The sequence below is a fragment of the Rana temporaria genome, chromosome 7, assembly GCF_905171775.1.
Source record: "Rana temporaria chromosome 7, aRanTem1.1, whole genome shotgun sequence".
NCBI lineage: Eukaryota > Metazoa > Chordata > Amphibia > Anura > Ranidae > Rana > Rana temporaria.
Genome location: NC_053495.1, coordinates 160,406,334 through 160,428,737, shown reverse-complemented (window position 1 = coordinate 160,428,737; position 22,404 = coordinate 160,406,334). Strand labels below are relative to the sequence as shown.

Genomic DNA, 22,404 nt, shown 5'->3' with positions numbered 1-22,404 from the left:
AAAGTGTTGATTTACTAAAGGAGAGAAATGGTGCGCATAGTCAAGTTAATTTTCACTCTGGTTCGTGAATAACGTGAGACTGTGTTCTCTTCAACCGCACAATCATGTGCAAGGAAAAGTCCTGTTTTACATTCCTTGTCCATGATTAGGTTTTTAAAATGATCACAACTTTATTTTTTACAAACTTAAAGCTGAACTTCAGGATTTACAAATACACAACATACCCTTGTAGGGAAATTACTATTTAAGTGTTGGAGATAGAAGAGAAGGCTGTAATACTTACCGTACCTTAATCCTCATTCTCCAGGCTGTTGACTGCTCTCTGATGCTCTGAGTTGCCAGCAGCCCTCACTGTCTTCACTTACAATGTGGGATAATTGGTTCATTTTAAAATATTTTAATAAAACTTGCACCTAATCTTTCCTCGGACAAAAGTGCATAATGCAAAGAGAGCTGGGTTCAGGAGTACATAAGGTAAATAGTGCCGGTGTCAGGCATAAATAATGCTTTGAGTGCTGGGGTCAGTAGTAAGTAACCCTCAGAGTGCAGGAGACAGGAGTAAGTAATACAACAATTGCAGGTGTCAGGTGTAAGCAACAGAAAGGATGCAGGAGTCAGGTGGAAGCTATGGAAAGTGTGGCAGGACTCAGCAGGAGGTAACAGAAAGAGTGTAATGGTCATAAGCTAGTAACAAAGAGTTTATAAGTCAGGAGTAAATGTCACACAGAGTACAGGGGTAAGGCATATGTAAGTGCAAAAGCCAGGACTAAGTAACACAAAGAGTGCATGTGTCAGGAGTAACTAATGTAAAGCTATCAGGGGTAAGTAACATACAGAGTTTACCAGTTATTGATGCACAGATTGCAAAAGGTCAAGAGCAAGTAAAGCTAGAAAGTAGTGAATTTGGTATTTCAATATTTAGTACATAGTATATAGCAGCAATAAATGTTTCTATTTTTACTACCAAATTTTGCTGCAGAGACAAGCTCCATGAATTGGTAGCAGCAACCAATCAATTCAAAGCTTTTCTGTTTTCTTAGTTTTGTGGTTGGAAAAGTGAATACCCACATGGAGTTACTAAGTAAGCAAATACGGGTCCTTAATTTTTACCCCAAACCAAGAAAACAGAAACACTTTAAAATGATAAGTAGCTACTGCCAACTCTAGATTCTTGTGTCTGCATTAAAAAGTTTAGCCTGCTTTTGAAAGCCAGATCAGACGGTAAAAAATTTAACCAGATTTCTGCTCACACTTGCCTGGAGAAGTGTCAGGATGTGATGATGCCTCTACTTCAGCACATTGAACTCCACATTCTTGGTATTTTTAGCAAAGCAAGCACTGAGAACTTCTCAAGCATTATTAATTCCCAGAACACAAGCATACCCACTAAAGTTCTCAGTGGAGAAGTCCACCCGGCACTGCATAGATACAGCGGCCACCCCAATATGGCATTAAAGGACTCTTTAGCCAATTGCACATGCATGAAAATACTTGAGCAATAGTCCAGCTTTTCTTTTCTGCCTTTAATATCTTGTAAAAAGAAGGTTGACCTACCACCCAACAATTGCCTTACATGCACATTGGCTACAGAGTGCAGCAGCCGCCGTACTGATGTGGCCACAATAACTGCACTGTGTAGACCAACATTTTTGACTTCCCTGCCAGGGTTTCACCAGGGATGCTTGCTCTGAGGGCAGATCTCTCAAAATGTGGTTTATTGCAGGCAAATGGGGACAAACGGTAATCTTAGTACAATCCGTTGTAAAAAGTAATTTGACTGTAAATGATCTATTTGAGCAGTTTTACATTAACTAAATCTGAGAGACATTTCATATTGGATACTCTGGTCTGTTGTAGGAGACTACCTGGTGGTTTTTGGGTCGGTACTTCTGTAGGTTCAGGAGTTGGTGGTTTTGAAGAACCATGGAATACAAATGACCCAGACCAAGATCCATAATTGCTTGTTTCGACTCCATTCTTTTCTGATCCACTGTAACTCTGTTGTCCAGGTGTTTGTTCCACTGTCACCAGTCCTCCATTATTACCCAGTAATCCAGCATGGATAGCTGCTTTACATATTGAGGAATCCTAAGATAAAAAATGTGGCATTCGGTGCAAGATTAATGTTAGACTTTTCTACATTATACATGACTTAGTATTATATGAGAAAAATGGTAAAAATAATAGCTTACATCTGTGTAGTCATTGGTTCCCCAAACACTTCCTCCGTTCACCTGGCACTCAGCTGGACATTGAACACTTAGAAATTCAAAATATTAATAGTTGTATTCCTCATAATATACTGATTATCATTTCTATTTATAGTTAATGGATTCAGACAGAGAAATTATTTTGAGAAAAAAAACTTACATTGCAATTGATTCCTGAAGATCTCTGGCAGTAGTTGAACAGGATGCAATTACTGGAAAGAAAAAACATTAGGTCAGTTTTTATACCCAGGTAGTGATGAAGCCAGTGTTTTATTGTAGCACTGGATTGCTTTCATATAGGCAAACTGTAGTTATTCTGAACAACCATTAGGATTACATTACTGGTGTTCAGTTCTCTGAATGCTTAAAGCTTAGTATGGCTACTGTGATTATCTATTGTGCTCTGCAATGTCTGTTTCATTTTTTGTCTTGCCCTACCCATGATTGACACATAAAAGTGTTGATTTACTAAAGGAGAGAAATGGTGCGCATAGTCAAGTTAATTTTCACTCTGGTTCGTGAATAACGTGAGACTGTGTTCTCTTCAATCGCACAATCATGTGCAAGGAAAAGTCCTGTTTTACATTCCTTGTCCATGATTAGGTTTTTAAAATGATCACAACTTTATTTTTTACAAACTTAAAGCTGAACTTCAGGATTTACAAATACACAACATACCCTTGTAGGGAAATTACTATTTAAGTGTTGGAGATAGAAGAGAAGGCTGTAATACTTACCGTACCTTAATCCTCATTCTCCAGGCTGTTGACTGCTCTCTGATGCTCTGAGTTGCCAGCAGCCCTCACTGTCTTCACTTACAATGTGGGATAATTGGTTCATTTTAAAATATTTTAATAAAACTTGCACCTAATCTTTCCTCGGACAAAAGTGCATAATGCAAAGAGAGCTGGGTTCAGGAGTACATAAGGTAAATAGTGCCGGTGTCAGGCATAAATAATGCTTTGAGTGCTGGGGTCAGTAGTAAGTAACCCTCAGAGTGCAGGAGACAGGAGTAAGTAATACAACAATTGCAGGTGTCAGGTGTAAGCAACAGAAAGGATGCAGGAGTCAGGTGGAAGCTATGGAAAGTGTGGCAGGACTCAGCAGGAGGTAACAGAAAGAGTGTAATGGTCATAAGCTAGTAACAAAGAGTTTATAAGTCAGGAGTAAATGTCACACAGAGTACAGGGGTAAGGCATATGTAAGTGCAAAAGCCAGGACTAAGTAACACAAAGAGTGCATGTGTCAGGAGTAACTAATGTAAAGCTATCAGGGGTAAGTAACATACAGAGTTTACCAGTTATTGATGCACAGATTGCAAAAGGTCAAGAGCAAGTAAAGCTAGAAAGTAGTGAATTTGGTATTTCAATATTTAGTACATAGTATATAGCAGCAATACATTTTTCTATTTTTACTACCAAATTTTGCTGCAGAGACAAGCTTCGTGAATTGGTAGCAGCAACCAATCAATTCAAAGCTTTTCTGTTTTCTTAGTTTTGTGGTTGGAAAAGTGAATACCCACATGTGGTTACTAAGTAAGCAAATACTGGTCCTTAATTTTTACCCCAAACCAAGAAAACGGAAACACTTTAAAATGATAAGTAGCTACTGCCAACTCTAGATTCTTGTCTCTGCATTAAAACGTTTAGCCTGCTTTTGAAAGCCAGATCAGACGGTAAAAAATTTAACCAGATTTGTGCTCACACTTACCTGGAGAAGTGTCAGGATGTGATGATGCCTCTACTCCAGCACATTGAGCTCCACATTCTTGGTATTTTTAGCAGAGCAAGCACTGAGAACTTCCCCAGCATTATTGATTTCCAGAACACAAGCATACCCGCTAAAGTTCTCAGTGGAGAAGTCCACCCTGCACTGCATAGATACAGCGGCCACCCCAATATGGCATTAAAGGACTCTTTAGCCAATTGCACATGCATGAAAATACTTGAGCAACAGTCCAGCTTTTCTTTTCTGCCTTTTCAATCTTGTAAAAAGAAGGTTGACCTACCACCCAACAATTGCCTTACATGCGCATTGGCTACAGAGTCCAGCAGCCGCCATACTGATGTGGCCACAATAACTGCACTGTGTAGACCAACATTTTTGACTTCCCTGCCAGGGTTTCACCAGGGATGCTTGCTCTGAGGGCAGATCTCTCAAAATGTGGTTTATTGCAGGCAAATGGGGACAAATGGTAATCTTAGTACAATCCGTTGTACAAAGTACGGTAATTTGACTGTAAATTATCTATTTGAGCAGTTTTACATTAACTAAATCTGAGAGACATTTCATATTGGATACTCTGGTCTGTTGTATGAGACTACCTGGTGGTTTTTGGGTCGGTACTTCTGTAGGTTCAAGAGTTGGTGGTTTTGAAGAACCATGGAATACAAATGACCCAGACCAAGATCCATAATTGCTTGTTTTGACTCCGTTCTTTTCTGATCCACTGTAACTCTGTTGTCCAGGTGTTTGTTCCACTGTCACCAGTCCTCCATTATTACCCAGTAATCCAGCATGGATAGCTGCTTTACATATTGAGGAATCCTAAGATAAAAAAGGTGGCATTCGGTGCAAGATTAATGTTAGACTTTTCTACATTATACATGACTTAGTGTTATATGAGAAAAATGGTAAAACTAATAACTTACATCTGTGTAGTCATTGGTTCCCCAAACACTTCCTCCGTTCACCTGGCACTCAGCTGGACATTGAACACTTAGAAATTCAAAATATTAATAGTTGTATTCCTCAAAATATACTGATTATCATTTCTATTTATAGTTAATGGATTCAGACAGAGAAATTATTTTGAGATAAAAAACTTACATTGCAATTGATTCCTGAAGATCTCTGGCACTAGTTGAACAGGATCCAATTACTGGAAAGAGAAAACATTAGATCAGTTTTTATACCCAGGTAGTGATGAAGTCATAATGACCATCCAGTGTTTTATTGTAGCACTGGATTGCATTCATATAGGCAAACTGTAGTTATTCTGAACAAACATTAGGATTACATTACTGGTGTTCAGTTCTCTGAATGCTTAAAGCTTAGTATGGCTATTGTGATTATCTATTGTGCTCTGCAATGTCTGTTTCATTTTTTGTCTTGCCCTACCCATGATTGACACATAAAAGTGTTGATTTACTAAAGGAGAGAAATGGTGCGCATAATCAAGTTAATTTTCACTCTGGTTCGTGAATAAAGTGAGACTGTGTTCTCTTCAACCGCACAATCATGTGCAAGGAAAAGTCCTGTTTTACATTCCTTGTCCATGATTAGGTTTTTAAAATGATCACAACTTTATGTTTTACAAACTTAAAGCTGAACTTCAGTATTTACAAATACACAATATACCCTTGTAGGGTAATTGCTATTTAAGTGTTGGAGATAGAAGAGAATGCTGTAATACTTACCTTATTACTCATTCTTCAGGCTGTTGACTGCTCTCTGATGCTCCGAGTTGCCAGCAGCCCTCACTGTCTTCACTTACAATGGGGGACTATTGGTTAATTTTAAAATATTTTAATAAAACCTGCACCGTAACAGAAAGAGTGTTAGGCCCCGTACACACGACCAGTTTCCTCGGCAGAATTCAGCTTCCGACCGAGTTTCTGGCTGAATTCTGCCGAGAAACCCGGCCGTGTGTACACTTTCGGCCGAGGAAGCCGACGAGGAGCTCGGCGAGGAAATAGAGAACATGTTCTCTATTTCCTCGTTGTTCTATGGGAGCTCTCGCCCCGCCGAGCTCCTCGGCGGCTTCAGTGCTGAACTGGCCGAGGAACTCGATGTGTTTGGCACGTCGAGTTCCTCGGCCGTGTGTACGAGGCCTAAGGGTCAGAAGTTAGTAACAAAGGGCCGGATTCAGATACCTGAGCGTATCTGTCCGGCCGGCGTAACGTATCTCCGATACGTTGCAGAGACAAGCTCCATGAATTGGTAGCAGCAACCAATCAATTCAAATCTTTTTTGTTTTCTTAGTTTTGTGGTTGGAAAAGTGAATACTCACATGTGGTTTCTAAGTAAGCAAATACTGGTCCTTAATTTTTACCCCAAACCAAGAAAACGGAAACACTTTAAAATGATAAATAGCTACTGCCAACTCTAGATTCTTGTCTCTGCATTAAAAAGTTTAGCCTGCTTTTGAAAGCCAGATCAGACGGTAAAAAATGTAACCAGATTTGTGCTCACACTTACCTGGAGAAGTGTCAGGATGTGATGATGCCTCTACTCTAGCACATTGATCTCCACATTCTTGGTATTTTTAGCAAAGCAAGCACTGAGAACTTCCCCAGCATTATTGATTCCCAGAACACAAGCATACCCACTAAAGTTCTCAGTGGAGAAGTCCACCCTGCACTGCATTGATACAGCGGCCACCCCAATATGGCATTAAAGCAACAGTCCAGCTTTTCTTTTCTGCCTTTTCTATCTTGTAAAAAGAAAGTTGACCTACCACCCAACAATTGCCTTACATGCACATTGGCTACAGAGTCCAGCAGCCGCCATACTGATGTGGCCACAATAACTGCACTGTGTAGACCAACATTTTTGACTTCCCTGCCAGGGTTTCACCAGGGATGCTTGCTCTGAGGGCAGATCTCTCAAAATGTGGTTTATTGCAGGCAAATGGGGACAAACGGTAATCTTAGTACAATCCGTTGTACAAAGTAATTTGACTGTAAATGATCTATTTGAGAAGTTTTACATTAACTAAATTTGAGAGACATTTCATATTGGATACTCTGGTCTGTTGTAGGAGACTACCTGGTGGTTTTTGGGTCGGTACTTCTGTAGGTTCAGGAGTTGGTGGTTTTGAAGAACCATGGAATACAAATGACCCAGACCAAGATCCATAATTGCTTGTTTCGACTCCATTCTTTTCTGATCCACTGTAACTCTGTTGTCCAGGTGTTTGTTTCACTGTCACCAGTCCTCCATTATTACCCAGAATTCCAGCATGGATAGCTGCTTTACATATTGAAGAATCCTAAGATAAAAAATGTGGCATTCGGTGCAAGATTAATGTTAGACTTTTCTACATTATACATGACTTAGTATTATATGAGAAAAATGGTAAAACTAATAGCTTACATCTGTGTAGTCACCGGTTCCCCAAACACTTCCTCCGTTCACCTGGCACTCGGCTGGACATTGAACACTTAGAAATTCAAAATATTAATAGTTGTATTCCTCATATTATAATGATTATCATTTCTATTTATAGTTAATGGATTCAGACAGAGAAATTATTTTGAGATAAAAAACTTACATTGAAATTGATTCCTGAAGATCTCTGGCAGTAGTTGAACAGGATCCAATTACTGGAAAGAGAAAACATTAGATCAGTTTTAAATACCCAGGTAGTGATGAAGTCATAATGACCATTCAGTGTTTTATTGTAGCACTGGATTGCCTTCATATAGGCAAACTGTAGTTATTCTGAACAACCATTAGGATTACATTACTGGTGTTCAGTTCTCTGAATGCTTAAAGCTTAGTATGGCTACTGTGATTATCTATTGTGCACTGCAATGTCTGTTTCAATTTTTGTCTTGCCCTACCCATGATTGACACATAAAAGTGTTGATTTACTAAAGGAGAGAAATGGTGCGCATAGTCAAGTTAATTTTCATTCTGCTTTGTGAATAAAGTGAGGCTGTGTTCTCTTCAACCGCACAATCATGTGCAAGGAAAAGTCTTGTTTTACATTCCTTGTCCATGATTAGGTTTTTAAAATGATCACAACTTTATTTTTTACAAACTTAAAGCTGAACTTCAGGATTTACAAATACACAATATACCCTTGTAGGGTAATTTCTATTTAAGTGTTGGAGATAGAAGAGAATTCTGTAATACTTACCTTATTCCTCATTCTCCAGGCTGTTGACTGCTCTCTGATGCTCTGAGTTGCCAGCAGCCCTCACTGTCTTCGCTTACAATGTGGGATAATTGGTTAATTTTAAAATATTTTAATAAAACTTGCACCTAATGTTTCCTGGGACAAAAGTGCATAATGCAAAGAGCGCTGGGTTCAGGAGTACATAAGGTAAATAGTGCCGGTGTCAGGCATAAATAATGCTTTGAGTGCTGGGGTCAGTAGTAAGTAACCCTCGGAGTGCAGGAGACAGGAGTAAGCAATACAACAATTGCAGGTGTCAGGTGTAAGCAGCAGAAAGGATGCAGATGTCCGGTGGAAGCATTGGAAAGAGTGGCAGGACTCAGCAGGAGGTAACAGAAAGAGTGTAAGGGTCAGAAGCTAGTAACAAAGAGTTTATAAGTCAGGAGTAAATGTCACACAGAGTACAGGGGTAAGGCATATGTAAGTGCAAAAGCCAGGACTAAGTAACACAAAGAGTGCATGTGTCAGGAGTAACTAATGTAAAGCTATCAGGGTAAGTAACATACAGAGTTTACCAGTTATTGATGCACAGATTGCAAAAGGTCAAGAGCAAGTAAAGCTAGAAAGTAGTGAATTTGGTATTTCAATATTTAGTACATAGTATATAGCAGCAATAAATGTTTCTATTTTTACTACCAAATTTTGCTGCAGAGACAAGCTCCATGAATTGGTAGCAGCAACCAATCAATTCAAAGCGTTTCTGTTTTCTTAGTTTTGTGGTTGGAAAAGTGAATACCCACATGTGGTTACTAAGTAAGCAAATACTGGTCCTTAATTTTTACCCCAAACCAAGAAAACGGAAACACTTTAAAATGATAAGTAGCTACTGCCAACTCTAGATTCTTGTGTCTGCATTAAAAAGTTTAGCCTGCTTTTGAAAGCCAGATCAGACGGTAACATTTTTTACCAGATTTGTGCTCACACTTACCTGGAGAAGTGTCAGGATGTGATGATGCCTCTACTCCAGCACATTGATCTCCACATTCTTGGTATTTTTAGCAGAGCAAGCACTGAGAACTTCTCAAGCATTATTGATTCCCAGAACACAAGCATACCCACTAAAGTTCTCAGTGGAGAAGTCCACCCTGCACTGCATAGATACAGCGGCCACCCCAATATGGCATTAAAGGACTCTTTAGCCAATTGCACATGCATGAAAATACTTGAGCAATAGTCCAGCTTTTCTTTTCTGCCTTTTCAATCTTGTAAAAAGGTTGACCTACCACCCAACAATTGCCTTACATGCACATTGGCTACAGAGTCCAGCAGCCGCCGTACTGATGTGGCCACAATAACTGCACTGTGTAGACCAACATTTTTGACTTCCCTGCCAGGGTTTCACCAGGGATGCTTGCTCTGAGGGCAGATCTCTCAAAATGTAGTTTATTCCAGGCAAATGGGGACAAACGGTAATCTTAGTACAATCCGTTGTAAAAAGTAATTTGACTGTAAATGATCTATTTGAGCAGTTTTACATTAACTAAATCTGAGAGACATTTCATATTGGATATTCTGGTCTGTTGTAGGAGACTACCTGGTGGTTTTTGGGTCGGTACTTCTGTAGGTTCAGGAGTTGGTGGTTTTGAAGAACCATGGAATACAAATGACCCAGACCAAGATCCATAATTGCTTGTTTCGACTCCATTCTTTTCTGATCCACTGTAACTCTTTTGTCCAGGTGTTTGTTCCACTGTCACCAGTCCTCCATTATTACCCAGAATTCCAGCATGGATAGCTGCTTTACATATTGAGGAATCCTAAGATAAAAAATGTGGCATTCGGTGCAAGATTAATGTTAGACTTTTCTACATTATACATGACTTAGTATTATATGAGAAAAATGGTAAAAATAATAGCTTACATCTGTGTAGTCATTGGTTCCCCAAACACTTCCTCCGTTCACCTGGCACTCAGCTGGACATTGAACACTTAGAAATTCAAAATATTAATAGTTGTATTCCTCATAATATACTGATTATCATTTCTATTTATAGTTAATGGATTCAGACAGAGAAATTATTTTGAGAAAAAAAACTTACATTGCAATTGATTCCTGAAGATCTCTGGCAGTAGTTGAACAGGTTCCAATTACTGGAAATAGAAAACATTAGATCAGTTTTTATACCCAGGTAGTGATGAAGCCAGTGTTTTATTGTAGCACTGGATTGCCTTCATATAGGCAAACTGTAGTTATTCTGAACAACCATTAGGATTACATTACTGGTGTTCAGTTCTCTGAATGCTTAAAGCTTAGTATGGCTATTGTGATTATCTATTGTGCTCTGCAATGTCTGTTTCATTTTTTGTCTTGCCCTACCCATGATTGACACATAAAAGTGTTGATTTACTAAAGGAGAGAAATGGTGCGCATAGTCAAGTTAATTTTCACTCTGGTTCGTGAATAAAGTGAGACTGTGTTCTCTTCAACCGCACAATCATGTGCAAGGAAAAGTCCTGTTTTACATTCCTTGTCCATGATTAGGTTTTTAAAATGATCACAACTTTATTTTTTACAAACTTAAAGCTGAACTTCAGGATTTACAAATACACAACATACCCTTGTAGGGTAATTACTATTTAAGTGTTGGAGATAGAAGAGAAGGCTGTAATACTTACCTTATTCCTCATTCTTCAGGCTGTTGACTGCTCTCTGATGCTCCGAGTTGCCAGCAGCCCTCACTGTCTTCACTTACAATGCGGGACTATTGGTTCTTTTTAAAATATTTTTATAAAACTTGCACCTAATCTTTCCTCGGACAAAAGTGCATAATGCAAAGAGCGCTGGGTTCAGGAGTACATAAGGTAAATAGTGCCGGTGTCAGGCATAAATAATGCTTTGAGTGCTGGGGTCAGTAATAAGTAACCCTCAGAGTGCAGGAGACAGGAGTAAGTAATACAACAATTGCAGGTGTCAGGTGTAAGCAACAGAAAGGATGCAGGAGTCAGGTGGAAGCTATGGAAAGTGTGGCAGGACTCAGCAGGAGGTAACAGAAAGAGTGTAATGGTCATAATCTAGTAACAAAGAGTTTATTAGTCAGGACTAAATGTCACACAGAGTACAGGGGTAAGGCATATATAAGTGCAAAAGCCAGGACTAAGTAACACAAAGAGTGCATGTGTCAGGAGTAACTAATGTAAAGCTATCAGGGGTAAGTAACATACAGATTGCAAAAGGTCAAGAGCAAGTAAAGCTAGAAAGTAGTGAATTTGGTATTTCAATATTTAGTACATAGTATATAGCAGCAATAAATGTTTCTATTTCTACTACCAAATTTTGCTGCAGAGACAAGCTCCATGAATTGGTAGCAGCAACTAATCGATTCAAAGCTTTTCTGTTTTCTTAGTTTTGTGGTTGGAAAAGTGAATATCCACATGTGGTTACTAAGTAAGCAAATACTGGTCCTTAATTTTTACCCCAAACCAAGAAAACAGAAACACTTTAAAATGATAAATAGCTACTGCCAACTCTAGATTCTTGTGTCTGCATTAAAAAGTTTAGCCTGCTTTTGAAAGCCAGATCAGACGGTAAAAAATGTAACCAGATTTGTGCTCACACTTACCTGGAGAAGTGTCAGGATGTGATGATGCCTCTACTCCAGCACACTGATCTCCACATTCTTGGTATTTTTAGCAGAGCAAGCACTGAGAACTTCTCAAGCATTATTGATTCCCAGAACACAAGCATACCCACTAAAGTTCTCAGTGGAGAAGTCCACCCTGCACTGCATAGATACAGCGGCCACCCCAATATGGCATTAAAGGACTCTTTAGCCAATTGCACATGCATGAAAATACTTGAGCAACAGTCCAGCTTTTCTTTTCTGCCTTTTCAATCTTGTAAAAAGGTTGACCTACCACCCAACAATTGCCTTACATGCACATTGGCTACAGAGTCCAGCAACCGCCGTACTGATGTGGCCACAATAACTGCACTGTGTAGACCAACATTTTTGACTTCCCTGCCAGAGTTTCACCAGGGATGCTTGCTCTGAGGGCAGATCTCTCAAAATGTGGTTTATTCCAGGCACATGGGGACAAACGGTAATCTTAGTACAATACGTTGTAAAAATAAATTTGACTGTAAATGATCTATTTGAGCAGTTTTACATTAACTAAATCTGAGAGACATTTCATATTGGATACTCTGGTCTGTTGTAGGAGACTACCTGGTTGTTTTTGGGTCTGTACTTCTGTAGGTTCAAGAGTTGGTGGTTTTGAAGAACCATGGAATACAAATGACCCAGACCAAGATCCATAATTGCTTGTTTTGACTCCATTCTTTTCTGATCCACTGTAACTCTGTTGTCCAGGTGTTTGTTTCACTGTCACCAGTCCTCCATTATTACCCAGTAATCCAGCATGGATAGCTGCTTTACATATTGAGGAATCCTAAGATAAAAAATGTGGCATTCGGTGCAAGATTAATGTTAGACTTTTCTACATTATACATGACTTAGTATTATATGAGAAAAATGGTAAAACTAATAACTTACATCTGTGTAGTCACCGGTTCCCCAAACACTTCCTCCGTTCACCTGGCACTCAGCTGGACATTGAACACTTAGAAATTCAAAATATTAATAGTTGTATTCCTCATATTATACTGATTATCATTTCTATTTATAGTTAATGGATTCAGACAGAGAAATTATTTTGAGATAAAAAACTTACATTGAAATTGATTCCTGAAGATCTCTGGCAGTAGTTGAACAGGATCCAATTACTGAAAAGAGAAAACATTAGATCAGTTTTTATACCCAGGTAGTGATGAAGTCATAATGACCATCCAGTGTTTTATTGTAGCACTGGATTGCCTTCATATAGGCAAACTGTTGTTATTCTGAACAACCATTAGGATTACATTACTGGTGTTAAGTTCTCTGAATGCTTAAAGCTTAGTATGGCTATTGTGATTATCTAGTGTGCTCTGCAATGTCTGTTTCAATTTTTGTCTTGCCCTACCCATGATTGACATAAAAGTGTTGATTTACTAAAGGAGAGAAATGGTGCGCATAGTCAAGTTAATTTTCACTCTGCTTCGTGAATAAAGTGAGACTGTGTTCTCTTCAACCGCACAATCATGTGCAAGGAAAAGTCTTGTGATCACAACTTTATTTTTTATAAACTTAAAGCTGAACTTCAGGATTTACAAATACACAATATACCCTTGTAGGGTTATTGCTATTTAAGTGTTGGAGATAGAAGAGAAGGCTGTACTACTTACCTTATTCCTCATTCTCCAGGCTGTTGACTGCTCTCTAATGCTCCGAGTTGCCAGCAGCCCTCACTGTCTTCACTTACAATGCGGGACTATTGGTTAATTTTAAAATATTTTAATAAAACTTGCACCTACTCTTTCCTGGGACAAAATTGCATAATGCAAAGAGCGCTGGGTTCAGGAGTACATAAGGTAAATAGTGCCGGTGTCAGGCATAAATAATGCTTTGAGTGCTGGGGTCAGTAGTAAGTAACCCTCGGAGTGCAGGAGACAGGAGTAAATATTACAACAATTGCAGCTGTCAGGTGTAAGCAACAAAAAGGATGCAGGAGTCCGGTGGAAGCAATGGAAAGAGTGGCAGAACTCAGCAGGAGGTAACAGAAAGAGTGTAAGGGTCAGAATTTAGTAACAAAGAGTTTAGAAGTCAGGAGTAAATGTCACACAGAGTACAGGGGTAAGGCATATGTAAGTGCAAAAGCCAGGACTAAGTAACACAAAGAGTGCATGTGTCAGGAGTAACTAATGTAAAGCTATCAGGGGTAAGTAACATACAGAGTTTACCAGTTATTGATGCACAGATTGCAAAAGGTCAAGAGCAAGTAAAGCTAGAAAGTAGTGATTTTGGTATTTCAATATTTAATACATAGTAATAGCAGCAATAAATGTTTCTATTTTTACTACCAAATTTTGCAACAGAAAGGATGCGGGAGTCAGGTGGAAGCAATGGAAAGAGTGGCAGGACTCAGCAGGAGGTAACAGAAAGAGTGTAAAGCCCTTTTCACACTGAGGAGTTTTTCAGGTGGTATAGCGCTAAAAATAGCGCCTAAATACCACCTGAAAAACTCCTGCCCAGCATTCTCAATGTGAAAGCCCGAGGGCTTTCACATTGAGGTGATGCGCTGGCGGGAGAGAAAAAAATCTCCTGCAAGCAGCATCTTTGGAGCGGTGAGAGCAGCGGTGTGTATACCGCCCCTTCATCGCTCCTTCCCATTTAAAACAATGGGAAACCGCGGTAATACTGTGTGATATTTACTCCTGACTTCTAAACTCTTACCGCGGTTTCCCATTGTTTTAAATGGGAAGGAGCGGTATACACACCACTCCTCTCACTGCTCCAAAGATGCTGCTTGTTAATATCGCACCGCTAGCGGCCGAATCCCGCGGGAATTCCGACGGTATAGTGTGAAACAGTGTATAATATGTAAATATTGCGCTAATTATTAACTTAATTAATGATGCCAACCGTGCTGCAACAGTGATTCAAACAATATAGGGACAAAACCACAAAATGTGTCCAATTGTGTATAAGATGTGCACCAGTGTTTCAAATAAAACAACAACACCCAGTTCAGTGCAGTGATAGGAATAATCGATGTAATCACAAGCACACTCCTGCCTCACAGATGGGGGATCTCCTCCACACAGACACCGCTCATGAAAAGGAAAGAAGACAGCTCATTGCACAGATGGTATGGCACCAAAAAGAAACAAAAGATATTCCTCTAGAAATGGCACACTCACGCTACCGCCGTTCAAACAAAGCATAGATATCCAATGCACCAATCCTCCATAGAGCCGCTCAGCTGATGTTGTATCTACTCATTCGGATCCACTGTCCGTCCCGCTCGTAGCTCCTCCCCCACGCGTTACGTCAATGGTCACTTGACTTACTCATGGGTGTGAAACAGGCATAAGGGTCAGAAGTCAGTAACAAAGAGTTTAGAAGTCAGGAGTAAATATCACACAGAGTAAAGGGGTAAGGCTTATGTAATGCACTGAGTGCAAAAGCCAGGACTAATGTCAGAAGTAAGTCCCCTTAGACACTGGGGCGTTTTTCCAGCGTTTTTCAGTCGCTTTGGTTTTAAAAAAAGCCTGTAAAACGCCTGAAAGAAGCCTCATCTGCAATCCCAATGTGAAAGCCAGTGTGCTTTCAGAGCCCTTTCACACTGCCAGCGCCCGAAAAACACTGGGGCGTTTTTCAGACGCTTTGGCGTTAAAAAAAGCTTCCTCATTGGGAAGGGGGCTTTAGGAGCGATGTATTCAACGCTCCTAATGCGCTGCAAAGTAGCTGCTTGCAAGACTTTTTTTGACGCCCTGCCAGCACAGCGCCTCAGTGTGAAAGCACTCAGGCTTTCACATTGGGATTGCAGATGCAACTTCTTTCAGGCGCTTTTTTTAACCACTTGCCGCCCGCCATATAGCAAAATGACGTCGGCAAAGTGGTTTCAATACCCTATGTACCGGGACCATGTACTATATATGTAGTCACACATACATGCATGTGTGTTTGAGCTTTGGGGTGCACACGCTAATGCAATAGGCTGTCCCAGTCACAGGTAAAGAACAGGGAATCCGAAAGCCAGGAAGCAAGGAAAACCGCCGCCGCTCTCCTGGGATATCTACTTAGGGGAACAGCAACTCTTCAGTCAACTTTCTGGAGTGATTACCCATCAGCCCTCTCACCAGACAAAACCCTTGCAGTTCCACCCTGATCATCTGACCCCTAATACACCAATCAGTGTGTTTGTTTTTCCGGAGGACTGTGGACTTATAAAGAACTTTTATTCCTGGACTCGGAAATCATCGCAAGGAAGTGAAGGAGGTCCCAAGCACAGCAGAGGAGCCGTAGGAGGTCCCAAGCACAGCAGAGGAGCCGTAGGAGGCTAACTACTTGCACTTTACCCCTGCAGGGGTTAGTGCCTCTGGTGAGTGGGGACCCAGGAGGGGGAGCACCGTGACCACTGCGTGGAACTTCACTACTGCATACTTGATCACCCACCTTTTTAGGTGCACCTTTGCAAGCACTGGCTCAACCATCCCAATCTAGCGTAGCATTCTACTGTTACTTGAATAGCCTTGGTGGGCCCTAAGCGCGGTTTATTTCTCTCTTTCTTATGGTTTCAATACCCTGACTGGACGTCATATGATGTCCTCAGGATATTGAGCCGCTGCTCGTCCCCGGGGGCGCGCATCGCGGCGATCGTTGTTGCAGAGTGTCAGTCTGACACCCCGCAACACCGATCTAGGTAAAGAGTCTCCGTCGGAGACTTATTACCACGTGATCAGCCATGTCCAATCACGTCTAATCACGTTGTAAACAGGAAAAGCCGGTAATCTGCTTTTCTCACTCGCATCTGTCAGACGTGAATAGAGGAGAGCCGATTGGCTGCTCCTCTGACAGGGGGGGTTTGTGCTGATCGATTATCAGCACAGCCACCCCCCCCCGAGGATGCCCACACTGGACCACCAGGGATGCCCACCACAGGTATGCCACCCTAGACCATCAGGGATGCAAATCAGCACTAAATAATTGATGCCAATCAGTGCCCACAATGGATGCCAATCAGTGCCCATAATGGGCATCACTGATTGGCAGGCATTATTGTTTGGCACTGATTGGCATCCATTAGTAAAACAAATTACAGTCAATCAGTGCCCATTCATGCCACCTATCAGTGCCCATCCATGCCCATCCGTGCCACCTATCAGTGCCCATCCATACCACCTATCACTGCCCATCCATGCCGCCTATCGGTGCCCATCCATGCTGCATATTGGTGCCACCTATCAGTGCCCATCAGTGCCGCATATTAGTGCCCATCATCAGTGCCCATCAATGCCACCTCATCGGTGCCCATCAGTGCCCGTCAGTGCAGTACCATTAGTGCCCATCAGTGAAGTAGAAAGCGTACTTATTTACAATGTTTTGTAACTGAAACAAAAAAATATTTTTTTTTCTAAATTTCGGTCATTTTTTTATTTTTTAGCAGAAAATAAAAATCCCAGAGGTGATCAAATACCACCAAAAGAAAGCTCTATTTTTGGGAACAAAATTATAAAAATGTAGTTTGGGTACAGTGTAGCATGACCTTGCAATTGTCATTCAAAGTGCAACAGTGCTGAAAGCTGAAAATTGGTCTGGGCAGGAAGGTGTATAAGTGCCCTGTATGGAAGTGGTTAATGCTAAGACCCCTTTCACACTGGGGCATTTTTCAAGCGCTTTAGTGTGAAAGCACTCAGGCTTTCACATTGGGATTGCAGATACAGCTTCTTTCAGGCACTAAAGCGCCTGAAAAACACCCCAGTGTGAAAGGGGTCTAACTAATGTAAAGATTTCAAGGGTAAGCAACATATAGAGTTTAGGGGTTATTAATGCACAGATTTCAAAAGGTCAAGAGCAAGTAAAGCTAGAAAGTAGTGAATTTGGTATTGAATTATTTAGTACATAGTATATAGCAGCAATAAATGTTTCTATTTTTACTACCAAATTTTGCTGCAGAGACAAGCTCCATGAATTGGTAGCAGCAACCAATCAATTCAAAGCATTTCTGTTTTCTTAGTTTTTGTTAGACATGTGCATTCGTTTTCGCACTATCGTCTACATTTCGGGGATTTTCGCATTCGTTTTAACAAATGATAAGGAACGTGCAGATTCCAAAATCCGAAAGATCTGACATTAACCACTTAAGACAATGACCATTATGCAGGTAAAGGACCTGGCCAGTTTTTGCGACAATTGCGGTCGTGCGATGTGGCTCCCAAACAAAATTGGCGTCCTTTTTTTCCCACAAATATAGCTTTCTTTTGGTGGTATTTGATCACCTCTGCGTTTTTTTTTTTTTGCGCTATGAACAAAAATAGAGCGACAATTTTGAAAAAAAAAAAATTATATTTTTTACTTTTTGCTATAATAAATACCCCCAAAAAATATAAAAAAAATAAAATATATATATAAAAACATTTTTTTTATCTCAATTTAGGCTGATACGTATTCTACATATTTTTGGTAAAAAGAAATCGCAATAAGCGCTTAACGATTGGTCTGCGCAAAATTTATAGCGTTTACAAAATAGGGGATCGTTTTATGGCATTTTTATTAATAATTTTTTTTACTACTAATGGCAGCGATCAGCGGTTTTTTTCGTGACTGCGACACTATGGTGGACACATCGGACACTTTTGACACATTTTTGGGACCATTGGGCCAGATTCACATACATTTGCGGCCGTGTAATGTAAACCGTTTACGATACACCGCCGCAAGTTTCCAGTTTTAGTGCCCGATCCACAAAGCACTTACCTGGAAACTTGCGGCGGTGTATCGTAAATACGTTCGGCGCAAGGCGGGCCAATTCAAATGGGCGTGTGCCATTTAAATTAGGCGCGCTCCCGCGCCGGACCTACTGCGCATGCTCCGTTTCGCAATTCCCGTTGCGCTTTGCGCGCAGTGACGTAATTTTTTCGAACGGCGACACGCGTAGCGCAATTCCGTATTCCCGGACGGCTTACGCAAACAACGTTCATTTTTAAATTTTGACGCGGGAACGACGGCCATACTTTATACAGCAATAAGATTGCTGTGTAAAGTTAAGGCACCAAAAACGACGACTAACTTTGCGACGGGAAACTAGACTAGCGACGACGTAGCGATACCCGACGCTGGTTTACGACGCAAACTCCCCCCAGCGGCGGCTGCGGTACTATATCCTAAGATCCGACAGTGTAAAACAATTACACCTGTCGGATCTTATGGATATCTATGCGTAACTGATTCTATGAATCAGTCGCATAGATAGAAACAGAGATACGACGGCGTATCAGGAGATACGCCGTCGTATCTCTTTTGTGAATCTGGCCCATTGTACTTTTCACAGCGAAAAGTGATATAAAAATGCACTGATTACTGTGAAAATGACAATGGCAGTGAAGGGGTTAACCACTAGGGGGCACAAAGAGATTAAGTGTATCCTATTGTGTTTTTTTTTTTACTGTAGGGGGTGTGGCTGGATGTGTGATGTCACTGATCGTCATTTACTATGACAGGGAACAGACGATCAGTGACAAGCCACAGAGAAGAACGGGGAAGGTTTGTTTACACTCACCTCTCCCCGTTCTTCCGCTCCTGTGACCCGATCACGGGACACTGGTGGAAATTGGGTTCGCGGGTCCCGTGGGCATGGTCACGGAGCTCTGGACTAGGTCACGAGCGCGCCGCCAGCGGCGCGCTCGCGACCCACAGCTGGGCTCTTAAAGGCGATGTACCTGTACGTGCCTGTGCAGGGGTCCTTAACTGGTGAAGTATAGCTAGATGTAAAAAGTATAGTTAAAGCGGAACTCCACCCAAAAGGGGAAGCTCTGCTTGTCTGCCTCCCCCCTCTTCTGCCACATTTGGCACCTTTTGGGGGGAGGGGGGTGGGTACCTGGTTTTAACAAATACCCGCTCCCACTTCTGGCTCAGTTCACCACGGCGAAATGAGCTGGAAGTTCACCCCCCTCCTTCCCCAGCAGCCTTCTGGGACACTTCACAAGCCCCAGAAGACTGAAGCCCAGTCACAAAGAGCAGTGCGCATTGCGTAGTAGGAAACTCTTAGTCAAGATGGCAGTGCCAGCATCCCAGAGCCGATTGAAGAGTCGGGTGAGGACACCACTGGATGCCTGGACAGGTAAGTGCCCTGATATTAAAAGTCAGCAGCTACAGTGTTTGAAGCTGCTGACTTTGATTTTTTTGTGAGGAGCCTGGAGCTTCTCTTTAAGGCACTTGAAAGCCATCCTTAACAGCAACATTTATTAAATAAATATTTCTCGTTTTGTATTTTCACACATTGAGGTGACTTTATCTCCACTTAGAAAACAACTGAAAAAAAATACTCCATGTAAAAGACCAGTACTCGTAGGAAGACACTGCTGAAGAATCTTCTGCATCTGACCTACTTTTGGGTTCTTTGGCATTGGTAGCTTTTCAAAAGAGTTAAAGGCTAATGCCCTGTACACATGATCGGAATTTCCGATGGTATAAAATCTGATGGAATTTTCCGTCGGAATTCCGTTCAAGCTGTCTTGCAGTGGCGGCTGGTGCTCAAAATTTTTGGGGGGTCGCAAAAACGAAAAAAAAGAAAAAAATTGCAGCCTCACTGTGCCCATCAAATGCAGCCACTGTGCCATCAATTGTCACCACTGTGCCATGCCATCAAACGCAGCCACTGTACCATGCCATCAAACGCAGCCACTGCGCCATCAATTGTCACTACTGTGCCATGCCATCAAATGCAGTCACTATGCCATCAATTCGCACCACTGTGCCATGCCATCAAACGCAGTCACTGTGCCATGCCATCAAACACAGCCACTGTGCTATCAATTGTCACCACTGTGCCAGCCACTGTGCCCCTCAATTGTCGCCACTGTGCCAATTGTCGCCACTGTGCCAATTGTCACCACTGTGCCCTTTAATTGTCGCCACTGTGCCCATTGTTGCCCCTGTGCATGTCACTGTGACCTTTAATTGTTGCCACTGTGCCCATTGTCACCACTGTGCCCATTGTCACCACTGTGCCCATTGATGCCACTGTGCCGTTTGTCACCACTGTGCCCATTGATGCCACTGTGCCCTTTGTCACCACTGTGCCCATTGATGCCACTGTGCCCTTTGGTGCCTCTGTGCCCATTGTCGCCGCTGTGCCCTGTAAAATGCACTTACCTTACTCCTTCCACGTCCCTCAATGTCTTCTCCCGCCTTGGTGATGCTTCAGCCAATCAGGTTACCGATAACCAGAATTGGGGAACCTGATTGGCTGAGACGGCCGTCAGTCTTATCCAAGGAACGCACCCTCCGTACGTTCCGAGGATAAGACATCCGGGAGCCGAGGGCTGTACTCGGAAAGCCTATCAGAGCCGCTGGCTCTAATAGGCACTTCCGCACAGCCAACCAGCTGCCGTTATTGAGGTGGCTGGCCCTCAAGTTCCGGCCATCTCTGAATAGACCAGCAGCAGCTGGCAACAATAACATACATTCATGCAATGCATGAATGTATGTTATTAGACTCAGTGGCGGGCGAGAGCCAGAGGGGGCGGCGCTCCAGCACCCTCTATGGACGAACCACCACTGCTGTCTTGCATACACACCGTCAGACCGAATTCCGACCGTCCAAAACGCGGTGACGTAAAACACTACGACGAGCTGAGAAAAATGAAGTGCAATGCTTCCGAGCATGCGTCGACTTGATTCTGAGCATGCGTGTTTTTTTCACCTTTGGAGTTCCACACAGACGGTCGGAATTTCCATCAGAAAAAACTAAAACATGTTCTATTTCCAAACTCAGACGGAAAAAAGTCCGATGGGGCCCACACACGTTCGGAATATCCGATTAAAAAATTCTGTCTGACTTTCTTGATTGGAAATTACGAACGTGTGTACAAGGCATTAGTTCAAATTTTTCAGGCAGAATTTCACTTTTCATAATAAACAAAATAATTTTGTAATATAATTTCTGCCCCAGAAATTCCAGAAGTTCCCACACGCATTTTGTTTGGAGGGCGTTTTGGAGTTTTTTAGAGTGGAGCGTGGTGCATTTTTTTACTGTGCTTTCTGGTGTATTTCCAACATGTTTTTTAAATGAACGGCATAGGGTAGCCCGTTGATTTCAATGAGCTGCCCTCCATGTGTAAAAGTAGCTAATAGGACATTTTGACATTGTACGGTTTTTACAATGTGTTTTCCTGTGTTTGTCATTTGTTTTTTCACATTTCAAAATGTGTGTTTTTGTTTCCGTGTCTGGTGTGCCATTAACAATAAATGGCACTGAAAGCACAACTAGTTAATTTTAGGTGTATAAAGGTGGCCATACATTGCACAATCAGATTATATAATCTCCTTTAGATTTACCAAAACTATATAATAGGAGGAGACACTATCTATCCAATCAATCTGTATTCAATCAGGCAGGCCCTTGCACTATATACCAGTATATATGACCAGGTGCACTGTGAAAATGTTTCTGAAAAACACAAATGAAGCGTAAAGGTGCCAAACTAATATACAATTCATATAATAACACAAACCAATGGTAAATATGCGTATCTGTAGTTCAAATACTCATTAAACATAAACAAAGTCCCATAAACATGCTTGTTACAGAGCTAAATGGTTTCAATAATCCAATTTCACAGTTATAACATTTCCTGGGCGTAGGAAGTTCTTATTTATTTACGTTCTTGCACTACATGGTTGATGGTAGATCTAAAGGAGATTGTACAATCAGATTGTACAGTGTATGGTGAGTTTTACAGAACCC

General features: G+C 41.4%; 1 protein-coding gene across 50 annotated transcripts in view; it reads right to left on the bottom strand.

Annotated features, from left to right (window-relative positions):
* LOC120945819 overlaps nt 1-22,404 on the bottom strand; it is a 162,958-nt gene that overhangs the window by 83,693 nt on the left and 56,861 nt on the right. For all 50 annotated transcript variants that reach the window (XM_040360256.1, XM_040360257.1, XM_040360272.1 and 47 more), the window contains exons 4-18: nt 12,787-12,838; nt 12,609-12,675; nt 12,282-12,504; nt 10,155-10,206; nt 9,977-10,043; nt 9,650-9,872; nt 7,486-7,537; nt 7,308-7,374; nt 6,981-7,203; nt 5,040-5,091; nt 4,862-4,928; nt 4,535-4,757; nt 2,371-2,422; nt 2,193-2,259; nt 1,866-2,088 (exon numbers count right to left, since the gene is read on the bottom strand). In XM_040360256.1, the coding sequence (XP_040216190.1) occupies nt 1,866-2,088; nt 2,193-2,259; nt 2,371-2,422; nt 4,535-4,757; nt 4,862-4,928; nt 5,040-5,091; nt 6,981-7,203; nt 7,308-7,374; nt 7,486-7,537; nt 9,650-9,872; nt 9,977-10,043; nt 10,155-10,206; nt 12,282-12,504; nt 12,609-12,675; nt 12,787-12,838 (1,710 nt within the window). The remainder of the gene's footprint in view (nt 1-1,865; nt 2,089-2,192; nt 2,260-2,370; nt 2,423-4,534; nt 4,758-4,861; nt 4,929-5,039; nt 5,092-6,980; nt 7,204-7,307; nt 7,375-7,485; nt 7,538-9,649; nt 9,873-9,976; nt 10,044-10,154; nt 10,207-12,281; nt 12,505-12,608; nt 12,676-12,786; nt 12,839-22,404) is intronic.